Genomic DNA, 16,112 nt, shown 5'->3' with positions numbered 1-16,112 from the left:
TCACTTGAATCAATTTATATGTGACCGACCTTGTGCACGTGGTAAGGGAATATCCCTAACGTAAGCTGCTTGAATTCCGTAGGCAATTCCCTCTGCAGCTGGTGCCAGGCTTCGTTACTTGGCACGAAGAACGTATATCTTCTGTCCGGGAGGTCCAGTATATGTGACCAGTCATCTTGTTCACTCAATTGATGCGTTATGCTGCAATGAAAAAGAAATTGCGTTAATTGTTTTGTGGTATAGACGCTAATAGGACTTCATCTCAACAGGTTAATAATACAGTGAAACCTTCTCCACGGATACCCCTGAGATCACACATATTTTACGGCAAAATAATAATTTTCCCTGGTGTAATAAAAGTATGCATTTCAAACCCCTGACTAGCGGTCACCCCTCTCTTACGGCCAAATTTTTTTTGTCCCAACGGTGACCGCGGAAGAGAGATTTCACCGTAATCAGATCAAGACAGAACTAAAGTTTCCATCACTTACTCATAAAACCAGCTAACGATTTCCAATAATTTGTTTAAATGTTTAAAATTAATATAAAAGTAAACCTTACGAAAAATTTAATAAATAAGAAGTAAAAATAATTTGGCGCTGATATCAAAAATAGAATCAAATTTACTAAAAATATGGTTGTGTTCAAAGTGAGTATAAAATCCCAATCCATCCAAATTTCACATTTCGCTGGTTATAAAAACCAACTTAGCAGGTTGTTTAAGAGATGGCGCTAGTAAAAACTATCATATTCACCATGAAAAAATTCAAACACATGAAATTGTTTATATACGCGGGGGCGGACCCATCGTTCCTTTGAGCAACAAAACCGGTTTTTCATCCGAAGTCCTGTATAATCGTTAAATTAAACAGGATAGAGAACAGCGAATGGCTGTAGCAATAAATAAGAGCATATGTAGCTCTCAAAATGTAGCATATCAGACGGTAGATATGTCAGCTTGGGTGTCAAGGAGCTTCTGTTTTTAAAAGAATCGGAATTACACCTCTCTTACATAATGATTTACTTTGATGAAATAAAACTCGCCTCAAATCAGGATCGGTCTGCAGTTTCGTATAGACGGTTTGGTTTGGCATGCCGAGAAGCCGATCAATGATATGCACCATTCCATCTACGGCCCCGATATCAGCCTGGATCGCCGTTGCTTTGACTCCGCCTCCATCAACCGTCAAAGCTGTCGGTATAAATAATAAAGTTATTCATTACTTAACATAATCCTCGAGGGATTTTAATTAAACATATTGGGGGGGGGGGGAGAGGGGATAAAGTTTTTGCCAGAGATTTATTGCTTGGAAAAAAGGATTCAATTCAATTCAATTCGCCGACAATAGCCCCGGCAAATCGTCTAGGGTAGAAAAAAGGATACAGGAAAAACAAAGCAAGAAAATATCTTTTCGGAAGAAAGTCATTCAAGATTATTCCCCGGTGGTCCCACCAGGCAGACAATGTGGTCTTCTTGTGTGCCAGTGTGCGTCTGGCGACATTTTTCGTCCTCGCATTGGGCAATTTCCAGCTGGATTGTAGAGCAGGGGTCACGGTTGGTCTGGAGAGAGAGAGCTGGATTGTAGAGGGGAATGTCCATATACATAGCAGAAACAGTATCCTACTCCTAAGACGGAATTTATCGCTGTTGTATCCCTGAAAGTTCCAAGTTTAAACTTTCGGTGGAACCAAATGCCGCTGTGGTGGTCGAGTAGTCATAGTGATGGACTCCAATCGCGTGTATCCGGGTTTAAACCCCACCGTCGCGGCAGTGGTGGTCGGCTGAAGTTGGTTTTCTGCGGTTTCCAACTTCGAAGCGAGAGCCGACCTCCCCGTTAAAGTCTCGCCGAAGAGAGCAACAGCCCGACACAACGGTGCAATTATTCGTTCATTACACTCCACTTACTATGAGTTGAGGAAAAAAACTCATACTTTAAAAAATTCATTGCAGATGGCAGCACTACACAAACAAGCATTACGGAGAAACAAACTTCTCGGAAGGTTCACTATACGTACACACACATTCCAACATGTACCACTTCTAACGAAGTTCCACAGAGGAATATGGAAGAGGTGCATGTCTGACTTAGTAGTAGTGGAACCAAATCATGTGACGAATTTTAGATTGTTTTACAGGTGTTTTGTACGTCCCGTATTACACCTAAAAGTTGCAAAAAACTAACAAAATTTTGCGTACTACTAGAACACACATTAATATTTCCAAAATGATCACGACTATGCACATTAGACTGTAAACACGGCTACAGCAGCTCGTCTGGCGCTACCTATCATTTCTGGCAAGAACTTTGTTCCCCCACCTATACACTAATTATTAACTGCTTAAACTTACTGCTGTTTTGATCAGTGCCAGTGACTCGGAAATAGAGACTGTTGCGTTCATCGGCTGATAATGTTTCGATGTGGCGACTGTTTTTCACGTCATCCATGGATATGGACTTTTTCACTAAATGCAGTTTCAGTAGCTGTATTTATATACACAATAAAATCAGTTACATGACGAGAAGGACATTTTATGATACAGTAATACCCCGATTTACTCTACTTCGTGTTTCGCGATTTCGGAGTTACGTGATTCTCTCTGAAAAATTTACGTTTATGAAATTCAATCATAATCACAGTATTACTGTTGGGACAGTATACAGGGTGATTCAGAAAAGATGGGGAAAAGAAGTGATAGTACATACCGATACAAACAATTTTCATCAAAGAATGCACAGTCTAACATGAAACGGCAGCTTCGCAAACGTTAAAACGGCATTCCTGTTAAAATTTATCGGGAAAAAATAACACCATGCATGCAAATGTAACCTGGGGAACAAGAAGAAACTGTATACAAATCTGCGTCACATTCAATAAAAGGTGCTGACTCGATATTACTAAAGTGCGCCATTATCCCGTACGCTACAACTGTTAGAAGCACGTTGGAATAACTTCACAGGGCTGGCGTCCATGACTTTTACTGACTGTGCCGCATATTTGCATACAGCTTCTTCTTTTTCCCCAGGTTACATTTACATGCATGGTATTCTTTTTCTCCCGATAAATTTCAACAGGAATGTCGTTTTAGCAGCCGTTTCGAAACGCGCCATCGCGTTGGCGTTTCATGTTAGACCACGCATTCTTTGATGACAATTGTTAACCAATTATAACCTATACAATGTGTCTCTGGTTCATTGGTTAGCGCACTTGCCCGGTATGCAAGGGGACCCGAGTCCGATTCCCGCAGGAGACAAATCACTTTTCTTTCCAAATATTAGTTTCGGCATAACATACAGAAAATTCAGTTTCCCCTATTTGTTTAATCCGATACTCTTTGGTGACAATGGGTCTGATCTGTAAATTTCTGTTAATTTCAACTCATGGCTGAAAGTTTGCTCTTGCCTTCAAATACACAACGACTCATTTCTTTCGATGTGCAAAGGTGTTATCAAAACATTTGAAGCGTTTAACCCATGACTTTCTAATTACACAGATTTTACCGGAATACAGTCTTTTTAACTAGTCTAGATTGCATATATTCGAATTAAGATTTAATATGTTATATAGGATTATATGCTCGATTCCCGATTGTATACGTAGATTGTGATCACGCAACTGATTTTATACTTAGATTATGATTCAAAGTTGTTATGATCAAGTGATTCAAATTTGAAATGTATAATATTTTGTAATGTATGTTTTTTTTTGTAAATAAATTTGCCAGAGGTATCCAGTCCGTGAGAACAATGAGCTGACATTGCCATATAGCGATGTGGCCTGGGTATCTCTCGGTTTGACGGTCTAGATTGCACTCACAACACAAGTTAGATTTCATGAAGCCCTAGCATTGCATTAAAGTCATAGCAAGAAACAAAAAGACAGGTTTTCTTTCAAAAATGTGGTCCCGATTAATTAATATATCTATTATGTATTTGTGCGGAAAACTGTACCGCGACATACGCGGCGCTCGTCAGTCACTGTACATTTATATTGAGTCTGGTGTAATGGTAAGTTTTAATGAGAGAATAAATCGCAGTTAAAGTTGTAACTCACTGTTTTAACGTGTTACTTACGTCGGTGATGGCAGTGATGTTGTTGCGTATGTCTTCCTTGACTTCCTTGGAAAGCACGCGAATGGCATCGTTCGATGGCGCGAACAAAGTCTTCTCCTCCGAGCTCATCAGCAATTCCCGGAATTCCGGAGCGTAATCTACGAGTTCGAGGAATTCCCTGCGATAAAATGGCAACAACAAACAACAGCACCTTCAAATTCACGAGACAGATTTAAATGATTAGAAGATATTTCTCGCGGCGACCACACTCTCGCGATCTGCGAGACTGGAAAGTTTCGGTCGCAAAATACCGATCGTGTTGATATAAGTATCCTAGATTTCTAGAAAACGTTTCTCCGCATGTGCTTATGGAAACAAACTTACGAGAGTCGACCGTCTTTCTCGTTGTTCAAGAACTTCCACACGGTCACATCAATAATCATGAGCGGGCTCTCGATCAGGTGCACAACTCCGTTCTTCACCGGTATGTTCGGCCTCACGATCTTTGACAGGACCACGCCTTTCTTGTGTCCGTAGTTGTTCTCCATGGTGTTACTCTGTGCGTAAACTAACGGACAGGGGACAATAATGTTCTCAAATACTTCAATTTAACGCACACTATATATGTACACACCCGAATAAACATTTTTTGTTTAAATATATACTCACGTATGTACGAGTTTCCTAATGAGTTGGACTCGTTCACGACGGATAGTTCTACTTTGATGTCATCTCCGTAAGCTTCAGAGTGATAGCTCCCAGAACCTGCGAGCCTTGTGAAGATCACGTTCTTCGGGATCACGTGGCCTCGGATCACCTTTTTTGAAATAAAATGTATCAAAGCACGATAGCATTTACTCTTCTGTTGTTATTCATAGAGCCGTAAAGTAATAATACAGAATGTGCAGTGATATCTGGGCTAACGATAGAAAATTAGTTTCGGAATTACACACTCGTTAGCCGAAATGCGATTTTCCATATTTTTTTATGAAGAGCCATTCAATTCGTTTCAGGTGCTGTCCAAAATTTGAAAAATAAGTTTCATAAAACACTGAAGAATCCCTATAAGCACTATAAGAAACTAACCAAAAAATGAGATGAACTAATTTATGATTGGAATAACAATTTAAATGAAGACGAGAATCTGTGTGTGAAGACCTTTCATTTTACACTTATGTAAAAAACCCAATCAAGGTCGTAGGCCCTGGTGTGCGCAACAGCCCCCTTCTCTGTCTCACATACGTGCAGATAGAAAATATTAACTCCTAGAATAAATAGACAATTTAGTTTTGTTTGATGCTAAAATTTTCTTATCATGGGAACTAAAAACATTTAACACAGCTTTAGGTGCGTACCCCGCGCTATTGATTCACCCTCGATGCTAAAATTGTTCAAGTACATCGCTAAATACAGTAAAATCTCTCTTTCTCGAACAGCTTTTTCCGTGGAAAATGAGAAAAACCCTTGCATTTACTGTACTAAATCAATGCATTTACTGTACTAAATCAATGCATTTACTGTACTAAATCAATGCATTTACTGTACTAAATCAATGCATTTACTGTACTAAATCAATGCATTTTTACCTCTGTATCTCAAAGTAATGTTTCTGAAAACTCTCCATCTCCAAAACCAAGCCCAATAATAGCAAAGAGAAAACGCAGGGTTTCCTTTCCTTTCGCGCAAATCTGGCTTTCTTCCGGGGGTTCAAGAAACAGATAAGAAACGATTATTTGCCCATTGGGGACGGATGGCTTGTTCAGCATGGCGTGGGTTTGGAACCAGTCATCTCAGTGTGCCCGAGTGGCGTAAGATTTTAAGTAAGATAAGACCGAGAGGTGGTAAGATGATCGTCTACCACCGTGAATGGTGCTGTCACGGGTTCGAACCCGACGGAGGATATAGATAAGATGGTTTTCCCTAACGAGCTTGAGGCGACCACCGATAGACAGCGCCTTCGTTTCCAACCCACCTCATTAACGGCAGTAAATTGCGATATGGCCAGAGTTGGTGAAGTGGTCATCTCAGTGATGAAGGTGTGGTTCACTCGAATTTCAAAACATTGAGACATTACGAAAACACACTTGAAGCTAGAAATTTCGTTCCTTTTCCAATTTTGTGGAAATGGACTAAGTTCACCACAAACTTGCTGCAGAACCTTGACCGCATCTGAAATTATTAGTGAATGTATGACTTACTCGGGTGACAAAAAATACAATACAAGATGATTCAGAGGAACTAGAAAAAGTGACAGTGGGAACTGCCGAACATTCTGCGTCATCTTTTTAGAGCAAACTGAGACGATAGGGCTCGAAATATTTTCAGCTCTTTCACAGGCTCAAAGAGCAAAAATTATGCATCAATCTAAGATTACAGATAATTTTAAATAAGATATGTAAATAAAATTGAATTGAAAACAAAAAAAAAAATCTAACGTATTTCAGTGCATTTGCGTACAGTGCGATTCAACGTTATTTCATTAGTATATAGTAAAAATTAGTACGTTATTTTTTATATTTTATCAATCGAATTTTCCGCCATTTTTGGCGTGTTTTTACTTTCTTACCAGAAAAACTATTTCTCAAAAAACTGTCGACCTCGAAATTTATTTCCGCCTCGTCAGTTCCGATACAGAGAGGTTTGTATTTGATTGAGGAAACCGAAAAGTTTCTGATTCGTTCACAAGTGGGCACTCCAAAAGCAGCTTCTTGAAAGAGTACGAAGACACGTGCTCACACAGAAAATTTTCAAGACATTGACGCAATTCAGCAAATGGGTTTCATTCCAATTTAATATTATTTAACTACTCTAATAAACTTGATAAAATTTAAAAAAATATTCTCGGAAGCGGTTATATTAAAAAGAAGTATCTGCTCCGTGAAATATGGGCGTGTGGTCATCCTTACTTAGGGCTTTTCTTATCAGTTCGGTAATATATTTCGGCGTGCGGAAATCCAAAGTTCGTAGCAAAGCTTTTTGTATTTCTCTTCTGGCCTCTCGCAAAATAGTGACCACGATTTTTCATGCTGCCATCAAGTTTTGAAACTAGAATCCAATATTGAAAGAAGAGTAAGAATTTTCAGTTTTCAACAAACGATGGATTACCAACGTTGAAAAATATCAGTTGGATATTTAGGCTCGCACTGCACAAATTATTCGCGTTAATGTTGTATTGATAGAGAATTGTTATTTCCGTACGGCGTACATGCACAGACACACGCAGTTCAAAAACAATTTGACTAACGATTTTGCAGCAGATCACAAGTACGATAATTGGAATGCAAAACGATTTTGCTTCCCCGCAGAAATTTTTAGAGACGAGCAGCCACTAGGGCACTGGGAAACATCTACAGTCAAAAATTTCCCAGTGGTAGCGAAAGGGTAAAAAAATATTGTTGTTTGTTTGCGCAAAGTAGGCAGTTTAACAATTACATTGATTTTCAGATTCACGTAAATGTCTACCGTGTTTTTATATTATAAACACTGTTTACGAAAGTCTGTACAACAGCCATTTTCCTGAATTTTTATCTCAATACTGTGATAATCGTTCTGAAATTTCGGTCATATATATAGCTATATTGGTTCCCACCATTTTTCCCGTGAAAATGCGTTTAGAGCACCGGAAAAAACGAATAAGGAAAAAAATGTTTGTGATCAACACTGTATCACAGAAAAAGCTGTAAAAGACTCTTAACTTTGACAAAATATTCTAACAACGCATTTTCGTGAGGATAGATAGATAGAACCGCTCACAGCCCCGGACTGATGCAAAGCACCTTACTTCCGTTACCTCAAAGGAGGCAGAGTTGTGTGGGAAAAATTGGCAAAGATTTATAGTAGTAGCTACTCTTGCCCCGTGCTCGAAAGTTTCGAATTACTCGCGTCGTTCTCCCTATGAAGACGGCCATCAACTCAATGTAACATATAAGCCATTTGACAAAATTTGTGACTGAATCCAATGTCTAGGGAGAAAAATTGCACGTGCGCCCAGTGGCACATAAACACCGGAGAACACAGCCTGGGATTTCGAAAGAGGTGTAGAAAAGACTTGTGGGCAAGAAAGAAGAAAAAGAAGCTGGCATGTTGAAGTGGGAGAGATTTGAGAATGGTCTAAATACACAATGCATACAAATTGCATATATACAGCGCCTCGACTGTGACGGGAAACGAAGAAACAAAGCCTCCGTCCATAGCGCTGAGCAGTTCTGCTCGCCCTTCCCCTTACAGAACATGCAATATATACACACACAGAATACACACAGAGCCCGCACTGCGATTGGAACAATCAAACAGAGCCTCCGTTGACAGTGCTGGATATTCACATTTGAATTACATGCATACATTATTTACTTTACAAAAATTTCCCTTTCTTATACTATTGGGAATGCACATAAACATTACCATGGAAGTAGTATTGGGTACAAATATCACCATGAGCTCATATAAATATTCAAGGATACAAAATTACTATCATACTATAAAAGTGCGGCGGGAACAATCAAGCACAGCCCCCGTTCACAGTGCTGAGTGGCAGCGTTTCGTGAGGATAGTATATTCACGGAAATATAAATATTCTATATAAAAATTCCAAATTTCATCGCATGATTTTTGCTTATAGCGTGCCGAGTTTTCAACCAATTTTTACGACATTCAGAGAAAACATGACGCCGTACATGCGACATACAGAAATTTAAAGTGTGAAAAATTATTATTCAAGGCATAATGAGTATTTTTAGTAGATTATTATTGATTGCGGATGCGCAAGGAAATAATCAAATTATGGGAAACAAAATTTATCTCACAAATATACTACAACTCACATGGAAATTTCAGCTGAATGTCGTGAAAATTCAGAGATATGAGCTGTAATCTCGAAACTCACTGAAAAGGTAATTGAATACTAAGGGATTTTCCGCAAATTGGCTATTGATTTTTTTTTCTCTGTTATTTCATTTTTGACTTAAGATTGTTTTGGCATCGTACGCGCGTGTCATGCTGAAACGCGTGTTCTCATTACACAGCATCAGACACGCGTCTTCGCTCATTCGCATAATGCTGTGTGCTTATTCTCGAAATAATCAAGCAACAGAAAATAATCAATAACCAATTTGTGGGAAATTCCTTATTATCCAGTTACTTTCAGCAGTCTTGTCAGATATATTTCACGCCAACGAAAAACAAGAGATCTGTCCACCAGATTTATGAAATAATGTTTTAAATATTACAAAAATAACTGGGAGAAAAAACAGAAATGGATAAAAACAACAACAAAAATCATATCCACACACACACACACACATGACTGCCATTACATGTACTAACGGGACCCGAACGGGAATTTTTATGACATTCCCGTTACAATGATGTAAATGTGATAACCACAAGTGGTTTTTTTTTTCTCTTTTTTTTTCTTTTTTTTTCCAGACTCTGCCACGAAGCTGGGCTGGAAGAGATCTCGGCAACGGGATAAGCCCAGTAGCAAAGTTCTGGCGTTCATTCAGTTACTTTCAGCAAGTTTCGAAATTACAGCTCACAGTATCGCGTACATCCTTCTGAATTTTCAGTTTTCACGTCATTCAGCTGGGATTTTCAGTTGAGTTGTAGTAAATATCTGACATAAATGTCATTTTCCGTGATTTCATTAATTTTTCGCATGTGTAATTAATAATCATTTAATCGTATGCCATTGAATAATGATTTGTCACGTTCTCAGTTTCTGTATAGTACGTCTCCTGTATGGCGGCGTGTTTTCTGTAAATTTCGTAAAAATTGGTTGAAAACTCGGCACGCTATAAGCAAAACTCATGCGATGGGAATTGGAATTTTTATAGAAAACATTTTTAGACTTTTCCGTGAATGCACGCGCTGTTCTCACGGAAATGCACAGAAATATTGTACGAAGTTGTTAGACTACTTTTTTTAATTACGAGTCATTTGCATCCCTAGTTCTATGATGCAAGGGGTTGATCACAAACATTTTTTTCTCGTTCAATGATTTGTCGGTCCCCCCTAAATGCACTCGTTACTAAATTTTCACTGGAAATGAGACGGGTACTAATATAACTATATATGATCGAAATTTCAGAACGATTTGCCCGGCATTTTCCTAAAAATTCGAGAAAATGTCTCTATTCTAAAAAGAACACTGAAAGTTGGAAACATAGTGCGCATTCATACGAATTACTCCATTTACCCATTCGTCGACTTCTTGTTGGCGGTTGAAAGTATGTCCTACGCCTGCGCCGACAGGTATGAAATAGGTGTGGTTGCCTTCTTTCCGGAAGAGGTCTCTGAGCTTTGCTTGCTTGACGCGAACAGAAAAAGCACTGAAACAGCGTGAAGACATTTCAACAAACAATTGTTGAGGAGAAGCAACATCATGAGAAAATATTCGTCGGCTAATTATAACGAAGTAGAAAGTTTTTGAGTGTGTTGTTACCTGAGCGGTTCGTTCAAGTAATCGTCCGAGTTATTGAGCAGTTCGTCGGCGTCCGGAGGAAGAGGCGACGACTTCGACAGGATCGGCTTCAGCAGTTCGTCGATGACGTAAAGATTCTGAGGATAACCCTCCTTGGACACGTACTCCATCGACTGCAAGATCTTTGCGTTGTTCGCATAATATCCCTGGTTTAAAAAAGAAAAGCCCAAACCAAATAGCAATCGAAGATATTCATCACAATAAATTAATTTTTTACAATTAAGTGACATCATCTTCAGATAAGTCGCCATCTGGTGGCAATTGTGGGTACGGCTGAGTCAATTCTGACTGTCCATGTACCGTCCCGTTCGGTGCGCACAAGATCTAAGAAAAGAGGTTTGATGCAGCTTCTATAGCGTAGCGGTCTAGAGTGCTCACCCGCCATGTGAGAGGGCATGGGCTCGACTTCCCGTAGAGCAAGGATACTCAACCTTTTGGGGACTTGCCGGTCACTACATTGGTTTCGAAACGTGTCGCGCGCCACATGAGTTATTTGGAAATGTTCTTCGAGCCACTCGGGTGATCGAAAAGTACGACGCGAGCCATCTGAGTCACTTGAAAATGTGCCGCGAGTCACTCAGGTGATCAAAAAGTGTGCCGTTGGCCGCTTGAGTGATCTGTAAATATGCCGTAGCCAATTTTAGTCGGATCTGAATATTTGCTAATATTCACTTGCATGATTTATAAAAATGTAATGGGACACTCACGTGAACTCCAAATGTGTCATGAACCGCTTCAATACTCTGTAAGCGTGCCGCGGGACACCCGAGTGGTCTGAATGCAACTCAAACCGCTGAAAATGTGCCGTGAGTCACTCAGATGATCTGAAAGTGTGCTAGGAGCCATGGGTGATCTGGAAATACGCCGTCAGTTACTTTAGTAATCCGCAAGTGTACCACGTGCCACTTAAATGAATTTGAGATGTGCCACAGTTGGCGCTTCAGTGACCTAGATACGTGTCATTGTCAGGTTAATTTATCTGGAAATGTGCTGAGAGCCAGTGAAGCTGGTCACTCAATTGAACTATAAATGTGTCGTGGACAGCTTAAACGATTTGTACGTGTGCGGCGTGCCACTCGAGTGATATCGAAGGTCGCGGACCAATAGAATGATATGGGAAATGTGCCGTCAGTCACTACAAACGTAGCACGTGCCACTTGAATGAATTGGAAGCATGCCGTAGGTCAATTTTAAAGTGCTCTTGGGTTTTTTTAGTGATCCGGATATGTGCCATTAGCAGCTTAAATGATCTGGAAACGTGTCGTAGAGACATCTGTTGAATGTCCTGAAAAATATTCTGATGTTTCTTGAGTTCAAAATCAGTTCTTGTCAGGAACTGTCCTGAAATCGGCAGTACCATTCAGCAATCATCACTCATGGTATCCTCACGCTAAGAACAATAAATATGTATTATATCAATTTATCAAGAACCTCATTAAATTGCTGCCATTCCTACAAATTAAAACACACATGTATTTTGTTTTTGACCAGGATCCCGACCAGGGCCACGAGGAAGGCTCTGGGTGTAGCAGGAATTAGGAGTCCTCCTGACTATCAGTCATTCTTGACTAGTCAATTATTATGCGTTGTTCAAATTCTGGGCCCAGCTAATCATGGGGGGGGGGGGTGAACGTATTACGTTCACAGGGGAAAATCGGACCCTTTACACGACATATTCATTGATATTAAATGCAGGGTGTCCCAATATTGACTGATAGGTTTTAAAATCGAAGAGAAAAAGCAAATGATGACATTTATTAAAGTTAATCTTGAAAGAGAGAAATATATGGCGACAGGAATACAGCGCAGTGGCGGCGTATTTATGGAAAGAGTATAATTTGGTCGGGATCCGAAAATTTCACCCGTAGGTATTCGCCTCACACATATCCCCCCTGGACATTTACCCACCCTGACCGTATGAGTAACTGAGTGAGTGGCCAAGTAGGTGACTCACTGTGTGAATGACCAAGTGATTGGGTACCATATGAGTAAGAGTGTGACTGTATTTGTGAGTTAAGGACCACGCATGTGAGTGACCAAGTGAGTGAACGTATGAGCGACCAAGGGAGTAACCGTATGAGTGGCCACACTCGCGTCTCCCTCGCGGTGTCTCTCACACATACTGTCACTCACTCAGTCGGTCACCCACCCACTTGCTTGATCACTCATATGGTCAGATTCACAAAAAAATAATAATTTAAGAGATTGGGGGCTTGTCGGGTCACCCAAGTACAAAGTCAGTATTTTTGGGGGAAAAGGGGGGGCTTTCAGTTTTGCTGACTTTTTATGGGGGACGGGGGGGGGGGGTTGAATGATACTTATGTCATCAGCCACTTCTTTTTTAAAATATGAGTTGCTCTTAATGATATCTTTACTGAGAATGTCAAGAACGAGAAACCTTTCCCTAGTTTGTGGGCATCTGAAGTAACTTATTGACAAATCCTCTATCAACACGAGCAATAGTTTTGCCTTCTCTAGTACACTTCTACAGACCAACCCCCACCACAGTCTTGTCTCAACACTTTTAAGGAGGGGAGGGATCAGCTAAACTGCGCGTCAAATGGTTTGCCCTTGATTGACTTGCTGGACTCCTGTACATAAGACGATACATGCTTTTCAAACGGGATGACAGGAGGGATATGGTTCAGTGAGGGTGTGCATGGTGATCCGGATGGGGGGGGGGATTTTCGACATTGCCCACCCTTGCTGCCTGTACTCATGACACAATTTTTCGTGACTGGCGGATCGCAAACCCCCTCCCCCTCCTGTATCGCCTCCGCTCCTGTACGATGTTATACGAGAAAACAAGCTGCAATGATTCACGGGTCAAGCATGTATTATTGAAAGTGACCGCTACTTGTCTGTGCGTAGGTGGGATATTAAAAAGTGTAAGTTGTGAGTTGTTTTGACTTGCTGGCTTGCTAGAGTGCCGGCCCATTGGTCTTTGGTTTCTTCGGGCCCTGCACTCAAAAAACTAATAGTTTCGACTAACAGCTTACTTTCAAGCTTGTCGTCCGGCTTCTGCGCCAGCCAGTGGTCTTTGGTCTCGGTTGGGCACTATGGTTTTTCTTCATTTTCCACTTCTTCATCTTCGTTGAGGAAGTCCCCCCCCCCCTCCCCACGCAGGGCGGCCCTGCTTTTAGAATTAGTCGAATGAGTTAGTAGGCTAGACTTTCGGTTCTGTTTCAAGCTTGACAGCAGACTGTACAGACAGTATCCCTACAACTCGAAAACAACTTTCATTTTGTGGAATTTTGGGATTTTAGATGGTTTCTCAGTCTTTTGATATTATCAAGAAAGATTATGACCATTGATCCGAAACTGCTATGAGTAGAGTCCAGATTATATGAGCTAAAAAAGTGGCAAAATATTCCATAAAAACGCTGAAATATGCAATAAAAATGCTGAAATATGCAATAAAAGTGCTGAAATATGGACTACAAATGCTTAAATATGCAATAGAAATGAAAACAAATCCATCTAATAATACCAAAGTGTGGCAGGAAAAACGGAAAATGTACGCAAAAATGAAAAATAAAATATGCCTTTGGCGTAAAAGTGCCAAAAAAAGAAAAAATCATAAAAGCTGTGAAAATATGCATGTAAAAATATATATGAAATACAAAATATGTCTCAAAAATTCTTCAACATTATACATTAATAATATATTATACGTATATTGAGGAAAAATATAGTGAACTAAGAAAAATATGACTTTAAAAATGTAAACCTGCACAAAAACAAAAAAAAATTCATAACAATGTGCATTTAAAATATGCATACATAAAAAGATGTGTAGAAAATTAGAAAAAAGTATGCGTATTAAAACACTGAAGCATGTCCTAACCTAAAAAAAAAATACACGCTGAGCTATGAAATATGGGCAAAAAATGGAGAACACGTGTATTTTTAGAAGTGCAAAAATGGGCATTTAAACAGAAAAGTGCCTAAAAATATGCATTTAAAAAAGTGCCAAAAATATGCATTTAAAAGCGTGCCTGATATAATGCATTTAATAAAGTGCATGATACTATGCATTTAAAAGTGCCTAAAATGTGCCCTAAAGTGAATAATACATAATAATTTCTTATAAAGATTCTTGTAATTATTCAAAATAATCTTGCAAACATTAGTATAAAGTCATCGATGCAAAAAAAATGCTAAAAATATTCACTTATTTCTAAAATTTCAGTGATTTTACGCATCTAGATGCACTAACTGCCAAAAGCTCAAAAATATGCAGTTTCACTTATGTACTTGCATGTAATCCGACCCCTAGATATGAGACATTCTGTGACGTAACAGCGAGAAATTTAGCAATTACACAATATAATTTATTGGAAAAAACAAAATGAAAGAACAGTTTTTGGGGATTGACGTACTTTTTCCTCGGATTCGCCACTATTGGGCTCCTTGACCCCAAGATACAACGGTGGACCTCCGGCCAGGGCAGTTGTCGAGGTGAACGGAAAATATGACCTGTTTGCCGCTAGATTCACTGGAAAAAAAAAAGTGACATCGCAAAATATTACAAACTAATGTTCAGACCCACTCTTCGGTGAAAGTCGTTACATTTTTCATTTCTATCAGAAGTAATTTAACATGCATGCATTGCTTGAGCCCTGTATATACAGGGTGTCCTGTAAGTCCCAGTACGGCCATCATCACCATCCGTCGTAGACGCGTGGTTTTAGTTCAAAAAATGCTCAAAATGTGTTCGAGAATCATTCTGTATCGGTTTCGAGAGTGGAAATACAGTGTGTCACAAAATAAAAATCTAAATTTTTATACGGCCCCTATGACTTCTAACTTCAAATTAGAAAGTTTTTGTCTCTCCTGAGGCAAACAAAACAAATTTCAAGTTTCTAAGAGTGCAATATTTGCTGAGATATTCCAACTAAAAATCGGAGAAAGGTTGGGAAAGAACCACACAAATGGAAAAAAAAAGACAGTTGTCCGTTAGTTTATGCTACTACTACTACAACTTATCCGTGCACGCACCTACGGAAGTCCCTTTTTCGCCAATTACTGGTGAACCGTTGATCCTGGCGGTATATTACCAATCAGAAAAATTACGCAAGCAATTTGTAAACTTCATATACGTCATTCGTATTGAAAGGGGGGGGGGGATTGTATAGTTACACTCCGTAAAGTATGGTATGGTCACTCTGTCCTGAAAAACCCGATTGGAATACTTTAGCTGTGGCTTAGCAAAAAAAGTTCAACGTTTCTAAGTGCAATATACAAGGTGGGCAAGAAAGTCCGCGCGTAAAAACTTTAAAATTGAATAAAAACCTTAAAAATAACCGAAATAAATAACGGTTTGCAGGGTTAGCATCGCTAAGTCGCGGAATTTTTTTTTTTAATTGGGGGAGGAGCAAAAAACACCCGATAGGTGGCGCTGGTACGAGTGACTTCGGTGGAAATATGCAAATGAAGGTAATAAGAACTTGCACTCCTAATCCACAATCAATTCACCGTTGTAAACCGCGTATGTGGACCTGCTGCCCTCTGCCGTTGCTGGATTTGTGACTCTCCTGCAATGTGTTATCCCCTGTGGTGATTGGTCATGTGGAACACAT

General features: G+C 39.6%; 1 protein-coding gene across 2 annotated transcripts in view; it reads right to left on the bottom strand.

The window, feature by feature from the left end:
• The window catches only part of LOC149075110 (fasciclin-1-like), a 78,515-nt gene that overhangs the window by 15,124 nt on the left and 47,279 nt on the right, over nucleotides 1-16,112 (bottom strand). For both annotated transcript variants that reach the window (XM_089245669.1, XM_089245670.1), the window contains exons 3-11: nucleotides 14,913-15,028; nucleotides 10,492-10,676; nucleotides 10,246-10,378; nucleotides 4,722-4,869; nucleotides 4,437-4,620; nucleotides 4,074-4,230; nucleotides 2,351-2,483; nucleotides 1,045-1,192; nucleotides 30-201 (exon numbers count right to left, since the gene is read on the bottom strand). In XM_089245669.1, the coding sequence (XP_089101795.1) occupies nucleotides 30-201; nucleotides 1,045-1,192; nucleotides 2,351-2,483; nucleotides 4,074-4,230; nucleotides 4,437-4,620; nucleotides 4,722-4,869; nucleotides 10,246-10,378; nucleotides 10,492-10,676; nucleotides 14,913-15,028 (1,376 nt within the window). The remainder of the gene's footprint in view (nucleotides 1-29; nucleotides 202-1,044; nucleotides 1,193-2,350; nucleotides 2,484-4,073; nucleotides 4,231-4,436; nucleotides 4,621-4,721; nucleotides 4,870-10,245; nucleotides 10,379-10,491; nucleotides 10,677-14,912; nucleotides 15,029-16,112) is intronic.

Source organism: Pholcus phalangioides, unplaced genomic scaffold, assembly GCF_987345545.1.
Source record: "Pholcus phalangioides strain wild (caught in Gottingen) unplaced genomic scaffold, Ppha-v1.0 ptg000016l_1, whole genome shotgun sequence".
Classification (NCBI taxonomy): domain Eukaryota; kingdom Metazoa; phylum Arthropoda; class Arachnida; order Araneae; family Pholcidae; genus Pholcus; species Pholcus phalangioides.
Note: the sequence above shows the minus strand (reverse complement) of the source record. Positions and strands in the feature narration are given on the sequence as shown.